The following is a 19,573-nucleotide window of genomic DNA, read 5'->3' as shown; positions in this document are numbered from 1 at the left end:
GAGTGGGGCACACTGGGTGCTGGCTGGTAGCACAAAAGGCTTGAAATGGGGTGAAGCGCTAATCTCCCCGGAAGCTGGCTGGTTAACCTCCATCAGCTCCAGAAGCCCACACGCTGGGAAACAAACAGGGTGAGTTTTCTTCCAAGAGAGGTTTTTTTGAGTATAAATATAGCCCACTGCTTCTGTGCAATTAATGCAGACAGTCCTCTGGTTGATGTTGCTTTTAATGATTCAAATAAGAATGCCAAGAAATGCATGCTTAGTGCTCCTGCCCTAAGGGTAAATGGCAGTTGGTCCTTTTAGGGACATGAATGAGAACATTTTTTTTTTTCAGTTTGCACTGTGATAAAAATTGCACATTGCATTCTCCAATCCCATGTTCGTTAAGCCAAAGGGCAAAACATATCGGGAAAATGAATTACTTTTAATATCAAAAATATAATTGTGATCCTTAAATCATTTTTTTCAGTAGTTAGTGCAATTCTCACTGATGACTTGCAGATGCTAATGAGAAGGACCCACTGGAGGGGGCATAGGGTCCTACCAGCTTCTGCCTCCTCGGGCCCATCGTAAGATTTGTCGATGGCCGCTCTGAAGCTCTCGTTGCAGCCCCGGCCTCGCACCATGTGTGGTCTGGGCCTGTGGAAGGGCAGATCACTCTTCCTGACTTCAGCCACCGCTGTCTGCAGACTCTCCAAGGAACTGGACTTTTTCAAACCCAGAGTTGGACCAAAATCTTTGCTTGGAGGGTCTGGAAGAAAAAGGGTGAAAGGTCAGCCCTCCAGCAGTGCACTACAGTGGAAATACATGTTATTCTGAGACTGTTTCTTCCCGGGAAGCTTCAAAAAGAGGGTGTTAGATTAGTAAACCTTGGAGGCTAAACTCCAGCTTGGCCATTAGTTTTGGTCATCTTGGGGAAAGGGAATGGATTGACATCTCTGAACCTCAGTTTCTTTTTGTACAGCTCTGGTAAGCTTTTAGATGGCATTATTCAAATCTGTTTAACACATGGAATTTTATATGCATATATATATATACACACATAGGTATGCATACATTTGAATTTGAGAAGTTACTATCTACAGATAACATGTTTGAGAATATACACACCCATGTGCACACATATGGATAGAGAGTTACTATCTACAGATAACATGTTTGAGAATATACACACCCATGTGCACACATATGAACAGAGAGTTACTATCTACAGATAACATGTTTGAGAATATACACACCCATTTGCACACATATGAACAGAGAGTTACTATCTACAGATAACATGTTTGAGAATATACACACCCATGTGCACACATATGAACAGAGAGTTACTATCTACAGATAACATGTTTGAGAATATACACACCCATGTGCACACATATGGACAGAGAGTTACTATCTACAGATAACATGTTTGAGAATATACACACCCATGTGCACACATATGGACAGAGAGGCAGACAAACTCTATAGAGACCAGAATGGCCTTGAACTCACAGAGATTTGCCTCTGGAATCGCGAGGACCCAGGCGCTCCTCACCACTCCCAGCCAGAGGCACACAAGCTCACAATGAACCTAGCACAGTAAGTGTTCCCTCCGTGAGCTCAGCCTTGCCCTCTCATCCTCTGTACCTGGAATTACTGCCAGAGTTGTTTATGTGATTGGCCTAGAAATCAAGGACCATGAGTGGTAGGATTTTCATAATTAAATTCTTTACATTATCCTAAAGATGCTTAATGCATGGCGGATGAAATTTATTTAGTCTGCAAATAAAGCAAAGCAAGCAAGGAAAGAGATCCTCCCCGTGCTGCTGCTGCAGGTGGATTTCAGTGTGGACCCCAGAAAAGTGCCTCTTTTGAATGTTATTTTTTGTGGGTCTGAACTTTTAATATAATTTTGTTGTTAAAATACTCAGAGGCTTCATACAGCAAGTGTTGACTCCAGCTTCTTCGTAAAGAATAGAAAAATCACAAGAAGACAGTGGCTTTACTCTTTTAGTTAAACAAAACAACCTATCAAAGAGCCAGTTGTGTACAAAGAAAACCTAGAACTACAACAGAAATTCAGAAAGCCACATTCAGAGACACATGGTTTGTATCATTACAAACTAACAAGTGCAGAGCAGAGAAGTAGAACCCAAGGAGCCTTTGGTGCTTGCTGTCTTCTTGGACAGTTTGCCTTGCCCTTGGCCTGCCCTACTCCACTCTACTCCTTGACCTCCACTCTTGCTTGAGCTACTCTCCTTATCGTCAATGACAAGATTAAGTGATAGACATATTAGTAGCCAATTGGCCACTCAAAAGATAGAAAGGATTCCATTAAAGCTTTTGTCTTGGCAGTCAAGCTGTTCTCCCTGGCCTCACTGCTTCCCTCCAGGAACCAGGAAGACTTTGCACCAAGAGTGGCACCACCAGAAATGATGGATTCCGCAGATTGTCCATGCATGGGGCATGAGCATGTACGGAGCATTGTGTATGTAGCGACTTCAATGCACGCCACACCCTAAGGCATTTAAAGATGAAAACAAGTAACACACTAAAGTGACACCCTTCACTCCCCACTGGGCACTGAGCAGAGGCAGTCCAATTGCAGCTCTGTGCCACCCACTTTTCACAACCTAAGATGGCAGCTGCCATTTACTTGATTATGGTTTCCTCATCTCTGAAATGGGACTTTTAGTCTAGACGAGCCCTGGAGCCCACCCAGCTGAGCCAGCACACTGTGACAACTGCATTATTGCCTTATGGCTTCACCATTAACTTACAAGAAGCAGCCTCACACTGTGAACAATACACACGACGACAATAAACACCGCATTTTATAGATGACAGTGCATATTTAATAAAAGAAACTGAGAAGAAACCGACAAAAATACAAGGAAATTCAGGAACAAATTGCAGGTGCTATTTGCAAGCATAAATACCAAGGCCACACTTCTGTTAAATCCAGAAAAAGGCACTTTCCCCCAATTCACAGCAAGGAAGGATAGCTGGGGAAAAAATAGAATCAAGTAAGACCATTTCTGACAAGAAAAACAAGAGATAACATAGAGGTGTGGGAATATTGAAACAACAGAAAGAGCTTTAGGATTTACAAAAAATATTTTTTAGCCTCAATCCCTAGGGATGTCTGGCATAAAACTTGGTGAAAATATGAAAAAAAAGAGCTAACTGAGAAAGCCTAGATCTCTGTCAACAACAGCAGCCATCTTTTATTTATTAATTGCCACTCGGGAGATTATATTAGAGCCCAAACTGTAAGCATTCACATCAACCTTTAGCAATAAATTCCAGGGAACTTGAAAGTGAATAAATCATCGGAGATATGAGGCATGTTATCTAAAAAGAGCCTGCCTACATCTCAGGAAGAAGTTCTGAGCAGGAACAAATGCACAGCCACTGATTCTAAGAGAACAGGGGAAAAGAGTCAAGGATTTTATAAGATTGGCAGAGCTGACAATTGATGAGCATGTGCCTGTGTGCGTGCATGCATGTGCTTCCTGATGGGGAAACTGCACCTAAGACTCATAGGGTCTGGATGCTGGGCACCATTAGACCCTAAGAAGCATAGTAGAACAAAAATCAAAAGGTAAGGCTCACTTCTGGACCTTTACTTTGAGAGAGACCAGGGTTCTCCTCTTGGAAAAAAATAATTCTATTCATTCCTAGGAGTAATCAGAAGGAAGTAATGGAAGAGACACTGATCTTAGCTTTTTGAGCCCTCAAACTAGAAAGTCCCCTTTAAGGAGCTGCAGATGCTCTGACCCAGGCTGGATCTTCTGAAGCTGGGGGACTTTGCCATAAATCACCAGACCCCTGTGTATCCTTCGCACTAGGTCAGGGTTACCAGCCTGGGAGGTGTCAGCTGGTGAGTGTCAGCACTAAGACCCACCGAATCTCTTGGAGGGAAGTGCCCTATCAGGAGGAGCTTTTTGGAGCAGGAGGGGCCAAAGTCCCTCTTCCCCACCCCTAGCCTCACCAATGTGGGTTTAGACTGACAATGTACAGGAAATTTTACAGCTTTCGGGATGAGCTGGTTCCCACTCTATTTCAGGCCTCACCATTTACACACAGAGATGAAATTCCTTTTCCCAGGCTCCTTCGAAAAGTAGAGGTCTCCTTGAATATAAAATGAGCAATTTATCAAAATCAAAACCTCAGCTATTGAAACCCATTGAAGTCACCCCCAAATGTGATGACTCTTCACATTTTCCTTTGTGGTTGAAGCGATGGAGGCTGTGGCCGATTATAAGCAATTGTCTGGGCCAGTGATCTATGGATACCAGGTGTTATTCATCATGGAATGGACCTTGTCCAGATTTGAACACTTGCTGTCCCATTTTGAGTATTCACAGAAGTAATTTGTAGTTGAGTGTTTGACGATTTCCTGGCCATCTTGGGCTAGTTGCAAATGCCAATCTTTACAGCAAAGTTTTCATTTTTCAGACTTCTCTATCAGGTGGCCATGGTCTTTAGGTTTTTATGAACTTTCTGTTCCCTCACAAACATGAACTTGACACATATGGACATCATGAAGGAAATGAGAGATTTATGAGGAATATTAAAAGAAAGCGTTTAGTTAATAAAAATAATTACTGGGAAGTTATAATAAAATATTCTGAACACATTCACTTGCATTCTTCCCCCCAAAAAATACAGAATCAAAACAACCTCAAACTAAAACCAGATAGAGTCATCAAGATGAACAGCTGTTTATGTCTACACAAGGCAGTTACATTACACCATCTAAGGCCCAGGGAATGGCCAAGTGGGGGTAATGTAACAGCCGTAGGTTATGGTAAATGGCTGTGAGCTGTTATCTGAGAAAGACATGGCCACTGTACTCACGACCTCACAGAAGCTATGGATATTTGCACTGGGTGTGTATAAGGATGGATCAGGGGCTTTCACTCTTACTACTGAGCTATTTGTTACTCCTAGGCTCTGGAAAAGGGGAGTCACTAGCCTTCAGCTTTGTACCCACTGATGACCACACTAGGTTCTAGTGGATAGTTTGGGCACAGTGGTCACACAGAGGGCCTTGATTAAACTAAACGGGTCACAAAACAAGCAAGAGTCAGGAGGTGGGGAAGGAAAATGGTAAGGGTAAGAATTTGGTAGGGACAAGGGGATGTAGAAGACAGTGTGGGAGAGCAATCAGAATACATTCTATACATGCATAAAATATTGAAATAACACAACTAACCAATAATTTATATGTAGTAAAATAAAAAGGAAACATATTTGAAGAAGCTGTGCAGTCATTTTTCTCATAAAGAAGTGCTGCCGCTCAGTGAAGAACCATCTGTAGAGTTTAGTTCTCTGACCAGCTGCTTGCAGGAAAACAGCAGGCCTCACCTACAGAGCAGGTGAAGGATCCGCGACACAAAGGCATTTGACCTTTCTTTATTATTAAAGTGTGTGGGGGCACGGATTAAAGGACTGATTTGGAGGCCAAATGACCTAATATAAGTGGCAAACATTCCTACCTAGAAAATTAGATCCCTGAATTCCACCTAACCTTTCTTGGCCTTGCCGAAGTTGTATTCTCAGCTCAGAGAAACAGTCAGTGCTTAGGGTAGAGCTAGAGGAAGAGGCAGGTGGGGGGAGTCAAGACACGTGGATGCCCTCCCTGGATTCAGTGCTATGAGGTTCAAGTTTTACTGCTCAGATAGAGAAGCAACATTCCAAAACAGATTCTTCAAACTTGGAGAATCTTTTACTCTAGCTTCCTAGGTAGAGACCCCCATGTCAGTCCACACAGTGTGACCCCGAGGACCCCTGACAGGGACTAGTTTCTGGCTGAGAATGGCTGCTGGCTTCCAAACGGCTGGTGATTTAGACAACAGAGAACAGAACGGTCCAGAGAGATGTGGTCTGCCGTGAGCACTCACAGGAAAGCTGGAGGCAACTCAAGTGTCTGACTGGTGTAGGAGGTCCTTCTGTATTTGTGTTGCTTTCACTGGTTATTAAAAAAAAAAAAACTGCCTTGGCCTAGTTGATAGGGCTGAACTCAGGTAGGTGGGGAAGACAGAACAGAATTCTGGGAAGAAGAACAGAGTCAGGAAGACGTCATGATTCTCCTGCTCAAGACAGACGCTGGTTAGACTCATGCCGGTAAGCCACAGTCAAGTGGCGATACACATTAATGGAGATGGGTTAAACTAATATGTGAGAGTTAGTCAATAAGAGGCTAGGCAGAATTTAAATGAATACAGTTTCTGTGTGGTTATTTCGGCTGTAAGCTAGCTGGGTGGGACGGAACAAAGGGCCCCTGCGCTCCTTACAACATCTGACTCTGCTGAGACTCTGAATTATTCATCTCTCTGTGCCTCAGTTTCCTCATTTCTCAGATGAGGATAAGGCAAGATCAGGACAATCGTGGTGCATGGTGAGTTCTCATTAAGTATTTAGGTTAATTATGCCATTGTGACCCTGATGCTATGTCTCTACATCTCAAATTAACCTTGCCCTAGTGCAATTGAGTAAGTTCACACTACCAATGAATTCTTAAATGTGACCATATCTTCCACAAGATGAAGAAAAAGATTTCACAAGGAATTTCTATCTTTCATTTTAAGAATCACAAGTAAAAGTGACATTTTATGTATATGGTGTATTTTATGTGTGTGGTGTAAGCATGTGAGTGTGCAAGTGTTCACACCTATACTCAATTGGCATTCTTTCCTACTGAGTCCTGTGCACAGCTCAGAACTTACCTTTTAATAAACAATTCCCTATATTTTTTTCTTTTGAAATAGAACTATATATTCATTCGTACATCTCATAGAGTGGATATAGTTAGTAAGATTAATAGTGGCGACTTGGGTGCCCTACCCCTTAGGCTATAATCATTTAATTAGTCTCAAATTTCATTGGCAATGTTTAAACTTCCAACTCAAGCATTAAAATCACACAATAAAAGAAAGCCTAATCCAGAAGAGCAGTAATTGGGTCTTCCATTATTGATGAAATTTCTTAAATGCATTTTTATTAAAAAATAAGAAATTATTTGAGAAGGTATTCACTTTTAGATACATGGTAAATTGTTTTTCCCTCCTTGGTTGCAAATGTTATAATTAACATTATATTAATGTTTATATATTTATATGTATGAAATATATAACCTATGACTTCTATATCTAGTCATCACACACATAAATGTATAATAAAAACAACAAACAATGTACTAATTTGAAGTCTCATCCTGTCTTTGTTAGAATGGTGTTCTGCCCTCTCTGGATCTTAGGAAAGTGTGGCGATTATTGATTCGCTGGTAGAATGTTTCCCTGCAGGTTGGTGTGTGGCAGAGAGGAGTAGAAGAGATGCGCTAGAAGAAAACTAAGAAGGGCTGTGGGGAAGAGGTGGATCCTGTCTACACCAGGAGGCAGGGGCTTCTGGAGGTGAAGGTGTGGTGGGAGAATGGGCCCCTGCAAGTGGCTGCAGTATGATGAGAATCTGGAGAGACAGAGATGAGAGGGCTGATGGAGCTGCAGTCTCCAGTGAACAGGGTTGAGGTGGGAGGAGGGGTATCTGCAAGCAGGCTGCTGCAGGGCTAAGGGGAGAAGGGAGCGATCACAATGGAGAATAGGAAGACTACTGAGACTCGTCTACCTGGTCCCAGCCTGGCAGTCACTGGTAGACAGTCTTTCTAGGTATCAGGGACGACACAAAGAATGGGATGGGATAGAAGAGAAGACTGGGAGGGTCTACAGTGTGAAGATTCCAATATCAACGACCCTCAAAGTACTTACTGAAGATAAAGTTAGAGCTCTGCCATAGTGCCTTAGAGATAGGATTAAAACTGCAATGTTTTCCAGGACTCTCAACAAGAATATGGAGAAAGCCAAAAATTTGTCAAGATGGTTTGCTCTCATTACCAATTTGGCCTTGCATTATTATGAGCAATGAACTTAGGCAAACATCGAGAAACACTTCCCTGGTTTCATGGGGAGCTGTGATGTGAAATTAATAGCCTTAAAGCTCTACAAATGAAAAATTATTATAAATCCCAAGTAGGAAGTCACAATAGCATTTTACTCTCCCATATATTCTACTTTATCTTCCATTTTAGACTACATTTACTGAAATTTTTGTGTATTTGATTTTTCAGTGGATTCCCTAGAGGCAAAACATCTTCTGTGCTTTAATAGATATCATTGAAGACCCATTAGCCTTGAAAAAAATTATCCATAATCTCCAAATGTATAATTTCCCAAATTATGTTATCTGTGCTAACTGTGTCCATAATGGGTCTAATTACCTTCTTTCCTATCTCGGTATTCCAAATATTGATCATCAATCCAAGCTTATCACAATGCCCTGCTCCCTATTCATTACCTTGAGGCATAATGCAATCTGGATTTACATTATCTGCTGTCATTTGGATCTCAGTTCTCTTACTGGCAATTTCCAAGTTCTATAAGAGCAGAGGTTGCTTTTCTTAGTCTCACAAATCCCAGAATCTTTTATCATTCCCTGAAACTCATGTCCAAATGTCCAATAATGAACTTCTCATCATGATTCATTCATTTGCATAATCTCTTCTACCCTGTCTCTAAATACTGTCTATTTTAAAGTAAAAATATTCAGAGAAAATATGGACAATTTTGTGAACAAATACTCCTTTGATTATAAGGATGGACATGGCCCTTTAAGTGTCTTTTAATGTTTGCAAAAGATTGCTATATACTTGAAACATTTTCCCCTCAAGTTCCTTCTTTTATATCCAGTCAAGATCTTAGGCTACGATCAGGATTTTTTTTTCAGGACCCAAGTTATAGTCAATAAATATAATGAATAGCTAATTCATTACACATACAAAATGCCACATTTTTAATTTCTGTGTTACAGATAAGAAATGTAATCCATGATTCAATCCATAGGAGCCAACTTATTAAATATGTATGTATGTATGTATGCATGCATGCATGTATGTATATATGTATCTATCTATCTATCTATCTATCTATCTATCTATCTATCTATATGTATCTATGTGTGTGTGTGTATGTATGTATCTATCATCTATATCTATCTATCTATCTATCTATCTATCTATCTATCTATCTACCTACCTATCTATCACCTGTCTGTATGTATCTATCTACCCATCTATCCATCTCTACCTATGTACTTATCTATCATTCTTCCATTTGCCTGTCTAAAACAGTTGATAAAGCAACTTAAGAATACAACTTCTTCAATATACCAATTGCTTTCATGTTTTATTTTTCTTCCTGTAAGCTTTCCTGAACTTTAAGCATACCCACATAGGCCTGAAAAAACTAATAACCTACTCCAAAATCAAGGAACCAGTATTGATCTCTGAGAAGGGTAATGTTGCTGTATTTTTTTTTTTTTTTGGTTTTTTGAGACAGGGTTTCTCTGTGGTTTTGGAGCCTGTCCTGGAACTAGCTCTGTAGACCAGGCTGGTCTCGAACTCACAGAGATCCTCCTGCCTCTGCCTCCCGAGTGCTGGGATTAAAGGCGTGCGCCACCATCGCCCGGCTAATGTTGCTGTTTTAAGGAAAATATTTATTTATCATAAAAGTAGAGGTAATAAACAAGCTCATTTCAAGGTCAAACAATCTGGTATTTCCTATGTATGAAGCAGAAACTGTAGCTACCATCTAACCTCTGAGCCTGGCTGGCTGGCGGTGTATCCCTAGATACGCACTCCGTCAAGGATGAATGTTAGAATGGGAACACATAGGTACAGGGGGGTGGGCTAAGACATTCTGATGACCTTCAGTGCAGGGAGATTTTCTAGCTGGAGAAGCCCCCTCTAGTGCTTCATTTCCTCCGAGTCCTCATACAGCATCTGTTCTTTGTTAACACAACCTTCCCACCACCCCCCCACCCCCCGACAGCTCTTTCCTGTCACTTTCAAGGATTTAATATCTCCCACTCCACCGGTAATTACTCACTCATCCCTGTATTTGCCTTTCTGTTAGCACTAGTCATTCCTTCCCTTCCTTCTTTCTTTGTAACAGTAACCATTCCTCCCATCTCTACTTAGCGTGCATTTGGTCGCATTTTTATCACCAGCAGGAGAACAGCTCTGCCCTCCAGCCCCCCTTGTATACCCTAGCGGTGGGCTTTCCACTCGGAGCACAGGCTCCCCTTTCTCTTCTTACTCTTCTGTGATTCCGCTGTACATCTCTCTTCTGCTTTTGATTACTGAGTGTGTTATGTCTTTATGTGGGCTGTGTACCACAGCACGGCAAAAGCACACTATAAAGAATTCTAATACAGTTCTAATACAGTTAAAGCTCTCGCAGCAGTTAAAGCCTTAGCATAACTAGAAGTCCATATGTAACTGATTTGTAAAAGGTATTCTCACAAAAGTATTTTAAGACATACAAATATGTTTGTGTTGTGTGTGTTTAAGTTTTTATTAGCTCTTTCAGAATTTCATAAAGTGGTTTCTGGATCCTGTGTGCCCCTACCCCAACTCCCCCCAGACCCATCCATTTCCTATCTGCCCCATTGCATGCATACCAGACTTATGGGTGCTGCCTAGATAGTCCTGGATACGTGGCCTACTACTGAAGCGCTGTTAAAGAAAATGTACTCTCTTTCTCCCAGTAGTTTACAGCTAGGGGCGAGACATCATTCCCACCTCCCCTACATGCTGCAGTAAAGTCTGGCTGGAGCCTGAACAGGTCTTGCACATGCTGTTATAACCACCCCAAATCCACACAAGCAACTGCTCGGCTGTGTCTGGAAGACTCTGTTTCCTTGTGTCGTCGATCCTCCCACCTCCCCTTCTACAGGGATCCCTGGCCCTGGGAGGGGGCATGCAGTAATGTAGTATACGTCAACCGTTCAGGGGTAGTCTGTAGTTTTAAAGGCTAAACATTATTCTTATACTTACAAATATTTCTCTGCTTTTTATACTTAATTGAATATAAGTATAAAAATAATCTCAACAGAATCTTGCTTACTGTTCTTGACAGAAGTGGTAGACAATGAGAATTCTTACTTTTGTGCTGGCATGAATCAAGAGTTCTCTATACGCATACTTTCAGTCACATTTCAATGTAATGTAAAAATGTGAAGTCAAAATGAAGTCAGCCAGCAATATTTACTCAGTATCGTGCGGCTCAGGAAAGTGTGTGCTCCGAAGATGACGGTGAAACACGCACCATAATAACTAAAACTGCCTGTTGCGCTGCAGTTTGCCGAGTTCTTACACAAAGACCACATCATGCCCAGCTGAGTCCATTCAAATCCAACCGCTTGTTGATGAGGAGAAGCAGAAAGAAGGAGGGAGGAAGGAAAGGTAACTCTCAGTGAGAGCGTGTCCTCCGGGGAGCACTGGAGTTCTGGGAAAAGGACGCACTGCTCTCAGTGAGAGTATGTCCTCCAGGGAGCACTGGAGTTCTGGGAAAAGGACGCACTGCTCTCAGTGAGAACGTGTCCTCTGGGGAGCACTGGAGTTCTGGGAAAAGAACGCACTGCTCTCAGTGAGAGCATGTCCTCTGGGGAGTACTGCAGCTCTGGGAAAGGACGCACTGCTCTCCGTGAGAGCATGTCCTCCGGGGAGCACTGCAGCTTTGGAAAAGGATGCACTGCTCTCAGTGAGAGCGTGTCCTCCGACCATACCCACACATGATAGAAGTGCCTATCTTCCTGTACACCTGGCCAGACCTATTTGCCTATTCTTTCAGCCAGACCTGGTTCTGCTCATGCACCTCTGCAGGTGACCGTGTCTCTCTCAAACAAGGTGACCTACGGGGCCAGGTTCAGTTGGAGTCCACTGTCTCATCAGTACAGATACACATGTATCCCTATGGGCTTCCCAACTTCGGCTTTTTAGCCTCTTTCAAACCCTTTGACTCTTAACTCTTTGGAGTCACTCAGTATCTACACACATACACACAAACACACTCACACACACACACACACACACAATGAAGTGAATGTGTAATCAGACAGTTAATATTAGTAATTAAGGTTGGAATAAAAGAACCTGAGTTTCCCTTGGGTATAGTTACCAAGGAAAATGGAATATTACAAAATAGCTACCCTGAAATTGCTGTATCTTGTGAAGTTGTGGAAAAACTAAACATGCTTATCTACGTTCCTGGCACAACACACTTATGACAGGTAGGATGTCACCAGTCTTAAAAACACCTTATATCTAAGTTCTGATTAAAGAAAGCTTTGTCTGCTTGGACCAGCAAGAACTGAACTCTAAACTATGATAAATGTAGGGAATTTCCCATGGCATTTGGGCTGGACTTGTATTACGGTTCATAAATGTCAAAACCACCACTTGGCTCCCTTCCAATTTCTCAAGTCCTCTGAGAGTGCAGACTTGTGAACCCCTATACCCACCAAGCTACTTGAGGCAGGACTGACCTGGACTCCCCTGAAGCTAACATTCTTCCCATGTTCTGTGATGCTTTACAAAGCATACATAGCCAATTCCAGGTACACAGCAAACCAAAAATACACCAACAAACAGCACAGAATTCCTGGAGGAGTTGTGTGAGAGCAAAGGACACTCTCCAATGTCTGGGCATATACTCACGATATATAGTACTGAGTTTTGTAAGGATTATTCCATATGAGTATGTAATATACTTTGACTATAAGCCCCAAACTACTGTACCTTTCTTTTTCTCTCCCCTCAAACCTCCAAGTAGTCCCTTTTGCTACCCTGGGCGGATTCGTTTTTATTGTCATGCCGTATATCACATATACATATGATTTCACATATGTATGTAAAATCTATGTTCATAAATGAGACGAAATGAATGGTGGCTGTCTTTCCGACTTCGATTTAATTCACTTAGTACAGTTTTTCTCAACCTTCCTAATGCTGTGACCCTTTAATAAGGTTTCTTACATTGTGGGGATCCCAAACGATAAAATTATTTTCATTGCTACTTTGTAACTGTAATTTTGCTACTGTTATGAACCGTACTGTAAATATTTGTGTTTTCTGTGAGAGGACCCCCAAAGAGGTGGCAACCCACAGGTTGAGAACCCCAACTTAATATAACTATCATACATGCATACACATTCCTATACTGATATAATTTTGTTCTTCTTTATGCTGGGACAAAATTTGATTTTGTACATATGCTCTAATTTCTTTGTTTTTCTGTTACTAGACATCTAGGTTGGTTCCATACCTGACTATTGTGAGTAGCACTGCAATAAACATTGATGTGCGGGTACCTCTGCTATACTGACTTAAACTGGCTGGGAGACTTTCAAGCGGATACCTAGCAGTGGTATAGCTAGGTCATAGGACAGACAGGTCTATCTTTAGTTCTCTAAGAAGCCTCTGCATTGATCTCCCTGTGGAGCCACTGATTTATGTTCCCACCAGTGATGCAGAAGGGTTCGTTTCTCCTGAATCCTTGCCACCATTTGCTGCTAGCTTCTATTGATTGTCGTCCTGACTGAGGGAAAGATGGACTCTCCTGGTAGTTTTAATTTGCATTTCTGTGGGTACTTAGTGACGCTTCACACTGAAAACAGCTTCGTGTGCCTCATCTTTTGGGAACTACCTGCTCTTTTTTAGCTTATTGATTGAGTTGTATGATTTCTTAGCATTCAGTTTTCCATCTCCCCTGTGTATTTTATATGTGGTTCCACAGTTAAAAAAGGTAGTTCTGGAAGATTTCCTTTCCTTCTAGATGCTGTCTCTTCACTAGATGCTTCCTTTGCTGGGTATGGGTATTTTGATTTATCGTAATCTCATTTGTCAGTGGTTGCCATTATTTCCTGAGCTCTTGGAGTCATTTTTCAGAAAGTCCTTGCCTATGTTGGTGTCTCCAAGAATTTTCCACCATTTCAGAGTTTTAGGTTTTGCACCAAGGTCTTTTCCCATTTGGAATAGATTTTCGTACAGGGAGAAAGGCAGTGTTAATTTCATTCCTCTACGTGCAGATGTCCAATTTTTAAAGCAACATTTTTTCCAATGTATAGTTTTGACATCTTTGTCAATGATCATATGGCTAGTATTTATTGATCTGTATGATAGTTTTGTGTGAATACTATGCATTTTTATTTTTATGGATCTTCAGTATAATTTGAACACAGGTATGGTGACAAGTCCAGTATTTTTCTTTTTGTTTTTTATTTGTTAGGATATCAATAGTCCTTGGGGCTTCCATTTGATTTTTAGAATTATTGCCTTCTATTTCTGTGAAGAATGTTGGAATATATTGAAATACAATGTTTTAAGGTATGTCTGAACTAGTTTCTGAATTTCATTGATATTTATTATAATATCTTCATTTTCTCCTCTAATTTTATTTATTTGTGTCTTTCTTCCTTTTAGTTTGGCTAAATATTTATTGCTTACATTTGTTCCTCTTTTTCAAATAACCTATTCTTTGTTTAATTTATTCTTTGTATAAACTGTTTTGTTTCCGCTTTCTTATTGTCTACTTGATCTCTATTTTCCCTTCCATTCACTGATTTTAAATTTAGCATGGTATTATTTTTCTAAGACTATAAGGTACATCACTGATTGTTTATTTGAGATTTCTCTAATTATTTTTAAAATGTAGAAACGTATAGATTATAAACTTCTTTACTAGGATTCTTTCATTGCATTCCAAAGGTTTTTGTATATTGTATTTTAATTTTTATTAAGTTCCAGGGATTTTAAAACATTACCACCTGGATTTCTCTAAAGGCCTATTTATCATTCAATATTGAGCTTTTCTTACTCCATGGGTTTATATGTTTTGTACTTTCTCTTCCTGTTAATTTATGGCTTTATTCTACTATGATCAGATAGAGTGCATGAAATCATTTCAATTTTCCTGCAATCCTTAAGAGCTGTTTTATGTTTCTTTACATGATCTGTTTTTTTTTTTAAAAAAAAAATTGTATGGAACTCCGAGAAGGTGCACACACTGCAGTGTTTGGGTGGGATATTCTGTAGACACCCGTTAGGTCTGTTTGTCTATACTCTCACTTAAATTTACTTTTTCGCTAGATTTTGATCATAGTTTAGACAGATAATCTATCTATTGGTATGAGTGGTCTATTGAAGTACTCATTATTGCAGTCAGGTTAGCCTGTTTCTTCACAGCCAGGAGTTGTATCATTAAATTAGGTGCACCAATGCATGGTGTATACATGTTTAGAATTTGTATTTCCTGTTGATTGATTATTCCCTTGATCAACATGAAGTGATCTTTAAAAAATCTCTCACTAATTGGTTTGAAGTCTATTTCGCTGGACATTAGAACAGTAATAACAGCTTGCTTTTCAGTTCCATTTGCTTGAAATGAAGAGCCCAAATTTAAACAAAACCAAGCTGTATTAACTTCCTGGATTTCTCCAAACTCACGGCAATAATGAGAGCCATGTTATACCCTCACTAATTAATCACCCCTTTGGCATCCAGAAACAACTGACACTTTAAAGCAATAGCTATTACCTCGCACTTCTGGCATCCACGTCTCTGATCTCCCCAAGAATTAGTTGTGCTAACTTGGAGCCCATGTTCCCTTATCAGTTACAGACAGGGTTATAGCTCAGCCTATATAGGATTCGAAAGATTACCTAATACGGATCTGTGAACATGATGTGTGGCACACAGTAAGTAAGCAACAAATGCCACCTCTCGTCAGTGTCTTCTTTAATGAGAAAAATTTACATTCATGTGACGGCGTCTATAAAACCAACATTAAGTTAAAGGCGTTTTCTGTTTTCTTATCCACATAATATGGGCCATGGTTATTGAGAACTTTAAAATCTCACTCTTTATTCAAAACCTTTTAGTTTTCTGTCTAAGGCTTCTTAGCACTTTTCAAATGATTTTTCTGCCTTCTTCATTCCTAGTAAGAGCCTAGACAGTTTTTATAAAGAAGTCAAAAGCTTCTGCCTGGGAACATATAAAGGTCTACTTAGCTTTTTCACCAAATAAATGACTTTCTTCCTCAGACCAACTTATAACACAATCAATAAAATTAGTAAGAGGACAAGGTCATGGACTTTGGGGGGTCGCAGGACAACAGATATATCTGTGGACAGTATGCTAAGAATGCAGACATTCCCATGGGGGCTCAGTGCTGAAGCTGTCTAGGCTCCTGGGTCTGAAGGGAGAGTGCTGTGCAATCTGCACTCCTCAGTAAAGCTTCAGGGATGAATTGGGCTTGGCTCTGAGGGTGGATTGAACATATAATTTAGTAAGAAACACAACATTTGAGGTGCATAGGCCCTCTGAAAGGGAAAAAGCACTGGAGGAAAAGTGTACAAAAGCCTCCTGTGTGTAAGCCCATGTGGGGGATGGGCTGTGAATAGGAACTGGGTAGGAGGACTAAGTCAGCTCTGAATCCAACATGAAGACTACACCTGGGTAAGCAGGCCATCAGAAGCCATCAAGTGGTCTGGTCATATTGGTGTTTTGATGGCGATCATAAGACAAATTAAAGAGAGTACTGCTTCACAGAATGGAACTTGTTAAAAAAAATACTAATTTATTTTCATTTTATTGCTGTTTTGCGTGTATGTATGTCTGTGTGAAGGTGTTGGATCGCCTGGAGTTACAGACAGTTGTGAGCTGCCATGTGTTTGCTGGGAATTGAACATGGGTCCTCTGGAAGAGCAGTCAGTTCTCTTAGCCACTAACCCATCTCTCTAGCCCTGGAACTTGTTCTTATTAAATTGTCTTTTTACAGTTTGAACTTCAGTTTTGTGTCATTTCTTCAAGAACATTTTCAGTGTTGTTATTCCCCTGACCTCCCAATGAACGAAACTGTTTTGTGCAGTGGACTCTCTGATCCAGAAGGGAAGTCAGCTACTGTGCCCTGGACCACCCAAGGGGCAAAGGGTGCTTTGTGTGTCCCTGAGCTAACAGATTAGAAATTTGTCGTCCCTGGCTTTCCTTTTGACATAGCTTAGTTGTGACTGTCATGCTCAGACCATTTACTGCTGCCTCTTAGGCATATTCTTAACTATATTCTGTTACATATGATGATTAATGGGCAGTAAAACTAATAACATGGGGACACACAAAATAAATGAGGTGGCAAATATGAAAAGGAAGTTCCACTTAATGTTGTTGTGAAACCTGACAGCGTGCTGGAACTTCCCTATAAGTCAGCTCAGGGAGTCCTTGCCAGTGGGAAGAGAGGTTACAAGAAGGTGACATCCTATTAATAACTTTCCTCTTGAGGAGCCCGTAATCAGCCTTTCTTCCTCTGAAAACCTTACAGGATTACAGTGAAGGGCCAGGGTCTATGAAACACTGCTTCACTTCCTCTCAGGGAAGTCACACAGTTCTCCAGTCAGCCTCACGTGTCCCACTCTGCCCCTCTGCTGCTGTCTTCCTTTGGTGTTTCCTGTCTGGCATCCCTTATTCTTCCTGGAACAAGCATCTTGGCTTTTCTTGGGGCACATCACCTCCTCATCTCCTTCCAGTGTGTCTGTGTCCCACACATGACTAGTCAGTGGTTTCCACCCTCCTCTTCGTTCTGATTAGTGATAGTCAGAGCCAGCTCTGGTACTGTGACCAGGAAAAGTCATCTTATCTTCTACCAGAGTTATTAGGGATACGAAGCTACGGCTGCTGCCAGACATCTTCAGTTTTCATAATAATAAAGCAGAAAGGAAGGAAGCAGAATTACAGGAGATGATATTGATATGGAGGTCCTATATCTAACCATGTGTCTATAGTGGTGGTTCTATGATGTTCTGGTACATTAATCACCAAATCATCTTCTTTGCAAAAGCTACTTTTGACCTGATTTCCTTCCGTTCTAACCTAGAGGGTCTCAATTTAACACCTTCTTCTCCACTTCTCTATATTATACCTGAAGCATCTATTTAGGTCTGCCAGGTATGTGGGGAACTGGGAACATTGCCGGCGGTGCACCTGAGTGCAGAGCTAACGCCACTAGGGGAAGAGAGCATCAGAAGCTAGGCTTCAGTCTGTTTCTGGTGGGTTGTGGTAGAGACAAAATTTCCCAATACTGAATGCTTTATAAAATTGATTTGTTCAGTCTGCTTTCTGACTCCTCTGTGAAGAGAAAGGACAATTCTCTAGTTAGTTAGAAGTGTGTGCAGACACACTAGCAATACAAAGAGAATAAAATACAAAGAGAAATGGAGTCAGTTCTTGCTGCTCTTGCCTATGATAGCATGAACTGGAGGCATGGCTCTGGATTGGAGAGAGGGAAATGGAAACCCAGTTCCTTTGGTAGAGTTCACAGCACCCCCTAGCTCTCTATAGGAGCCGTTCACCAGGCGTTCAGTGTCTGGAGAGTGTTCATGCCAAACCAGCCTGCTTCCTCTCATGGACACTCCTGAACAGCAGAGTTAGGAGCTTGCCTATAAATTCACTGGAAGGAAATGTGGACTAAATTAGTGAAGTGCACTTAACAACAAAGGGCCTGATACAGAAACAATCTTTAAAACAGACTTGGATTGGAAGCGTTGGAATCCTTAGTTGTTTAACTTCTGTGGGTTTTAGTTTCTTGGTCTATGTAGTGGAATGATGAAAAAAATGATCTTGGTTTAAAAAAAATAGTAGAGTCTACATGTCTTATGATTTTTCTATGTGCTTTTGCATATATTAACCCCATAAAATTTACACTAATATTATCATCATTTTAGAGTTAATGTAATTGAAGAACAGGCAGGTTAAACTACTCAGTAAGTAGCTAAGATAACAGTAAAGCTAATCTTGTAGACTTTTCAATGATCAGGTAAGACGTCATTTGTGCAGACATGCTGTAAAGTGGGCTTTCTCTAACATGTTGTTTGTTGCTATTAATGGGGGGAAGAAGTTGTTTTCTGTGGTAGGCATGAGCTGAACTGGACTTAACAGGTCAAAGAGAACACCTGCTTCAGGGAAATCAGCGATCCGTATGGAAGTCAAAAATACAGAATCCAAATGAATAGATACATCAAGATATGGAGGGTACAAGGGTAGGAAGTAAGTCTAGGCTGGAAGGACTCTGAAACACAGCTGCATCACAGATACTTGGGGTAGAACAGACTATGCGAGCAGCAGCTTGCCACGCGTAGGGCCAGCAAGGGACTCTTGGTAGTGAGGAAGGAGACTAGGGTTGAGATGCAGAGATGTGGTTGATGGAAAGGAAGGGAGAAGAACAGGAAGAGGCTGGAGCTGCCAGATGAACTGGCTTATGATAAATCCCACTGACAATACAGATGAACATTTATGACTCCAATCATAAACACAGTGAAGTAGACACACTTGTCTCTTCCTGAGGACAATGAGCTAGCCACAGGCTTTGCAGGGATACGCTATTTCAGGTGGGATTCACCTGACGCTGAACACATACTACACCAGGACCCCAAACTGGCATAGAAGCTTTGATTTAGCTCCTCAGCTAAGGCAATGATTAATCTTTATTTAGAATTGTGGAGGCTTTAGACCCGCTCAACAGCGTTTCAGAGAAAGCACTGGCATCTCCCCCTTTAGATATGTAGTTTTCTAACACAGAAACCCCACTTCTGTTTTTCAAACTTACAAAGTCATGTTTCCTTTCAGTAATTATTGACAGAAGTGTTAAGTGTGTGTGTGTGTCTACACACACATACACTCACAGGGATACTTTGTTCACGG

General features: G+C 41.0%; 1 protein-coding gene across 2 annotated transcripts in view; it reads right to left on the bottom strand.

Annotated features, from left to right (window-relative positions):
- The window catches only part of Pard3b (par-3 family cell polarity regulator beta), a 1,021,419-nt gene that overhangs the window by 317,662 nt on the left and 684,184 nt on the right, over positions 1-19,573 (bottom strand). For both annotated transcript variants that reach the window (XM_041659081.1, XM_041659082.1), the window contains exon 17: positions 545-751. In XM_041659081.1, coding sequence (XP_041515015.1) covers positions 545-751 — 207 coding nt within the window. The remainder of the gene's footprint in view (positions 1-544; positions 752-19,573) is intronic.

The sequence above is a fragment of the Microtus oregoni genome, unplaced genomic scaffold (assembly GCF_018167655.1).
Source record: "Microtus oregoni isolate MIOR12 unplaced genomic scaffold, Mior012 000010F_ref0000083, whole genome shotgun sequence".
Taxonomy (NCBI): Eukaryota; Metazoa; Chordata; class Mammalia; order Rodentia; family Cricetidae; genus Microtus; species Microtus oregoni.
Note: the sequence above shows the minus strand (reverse complement) of the source record. Positions and strands in the feature narration are given on the sequence as shown.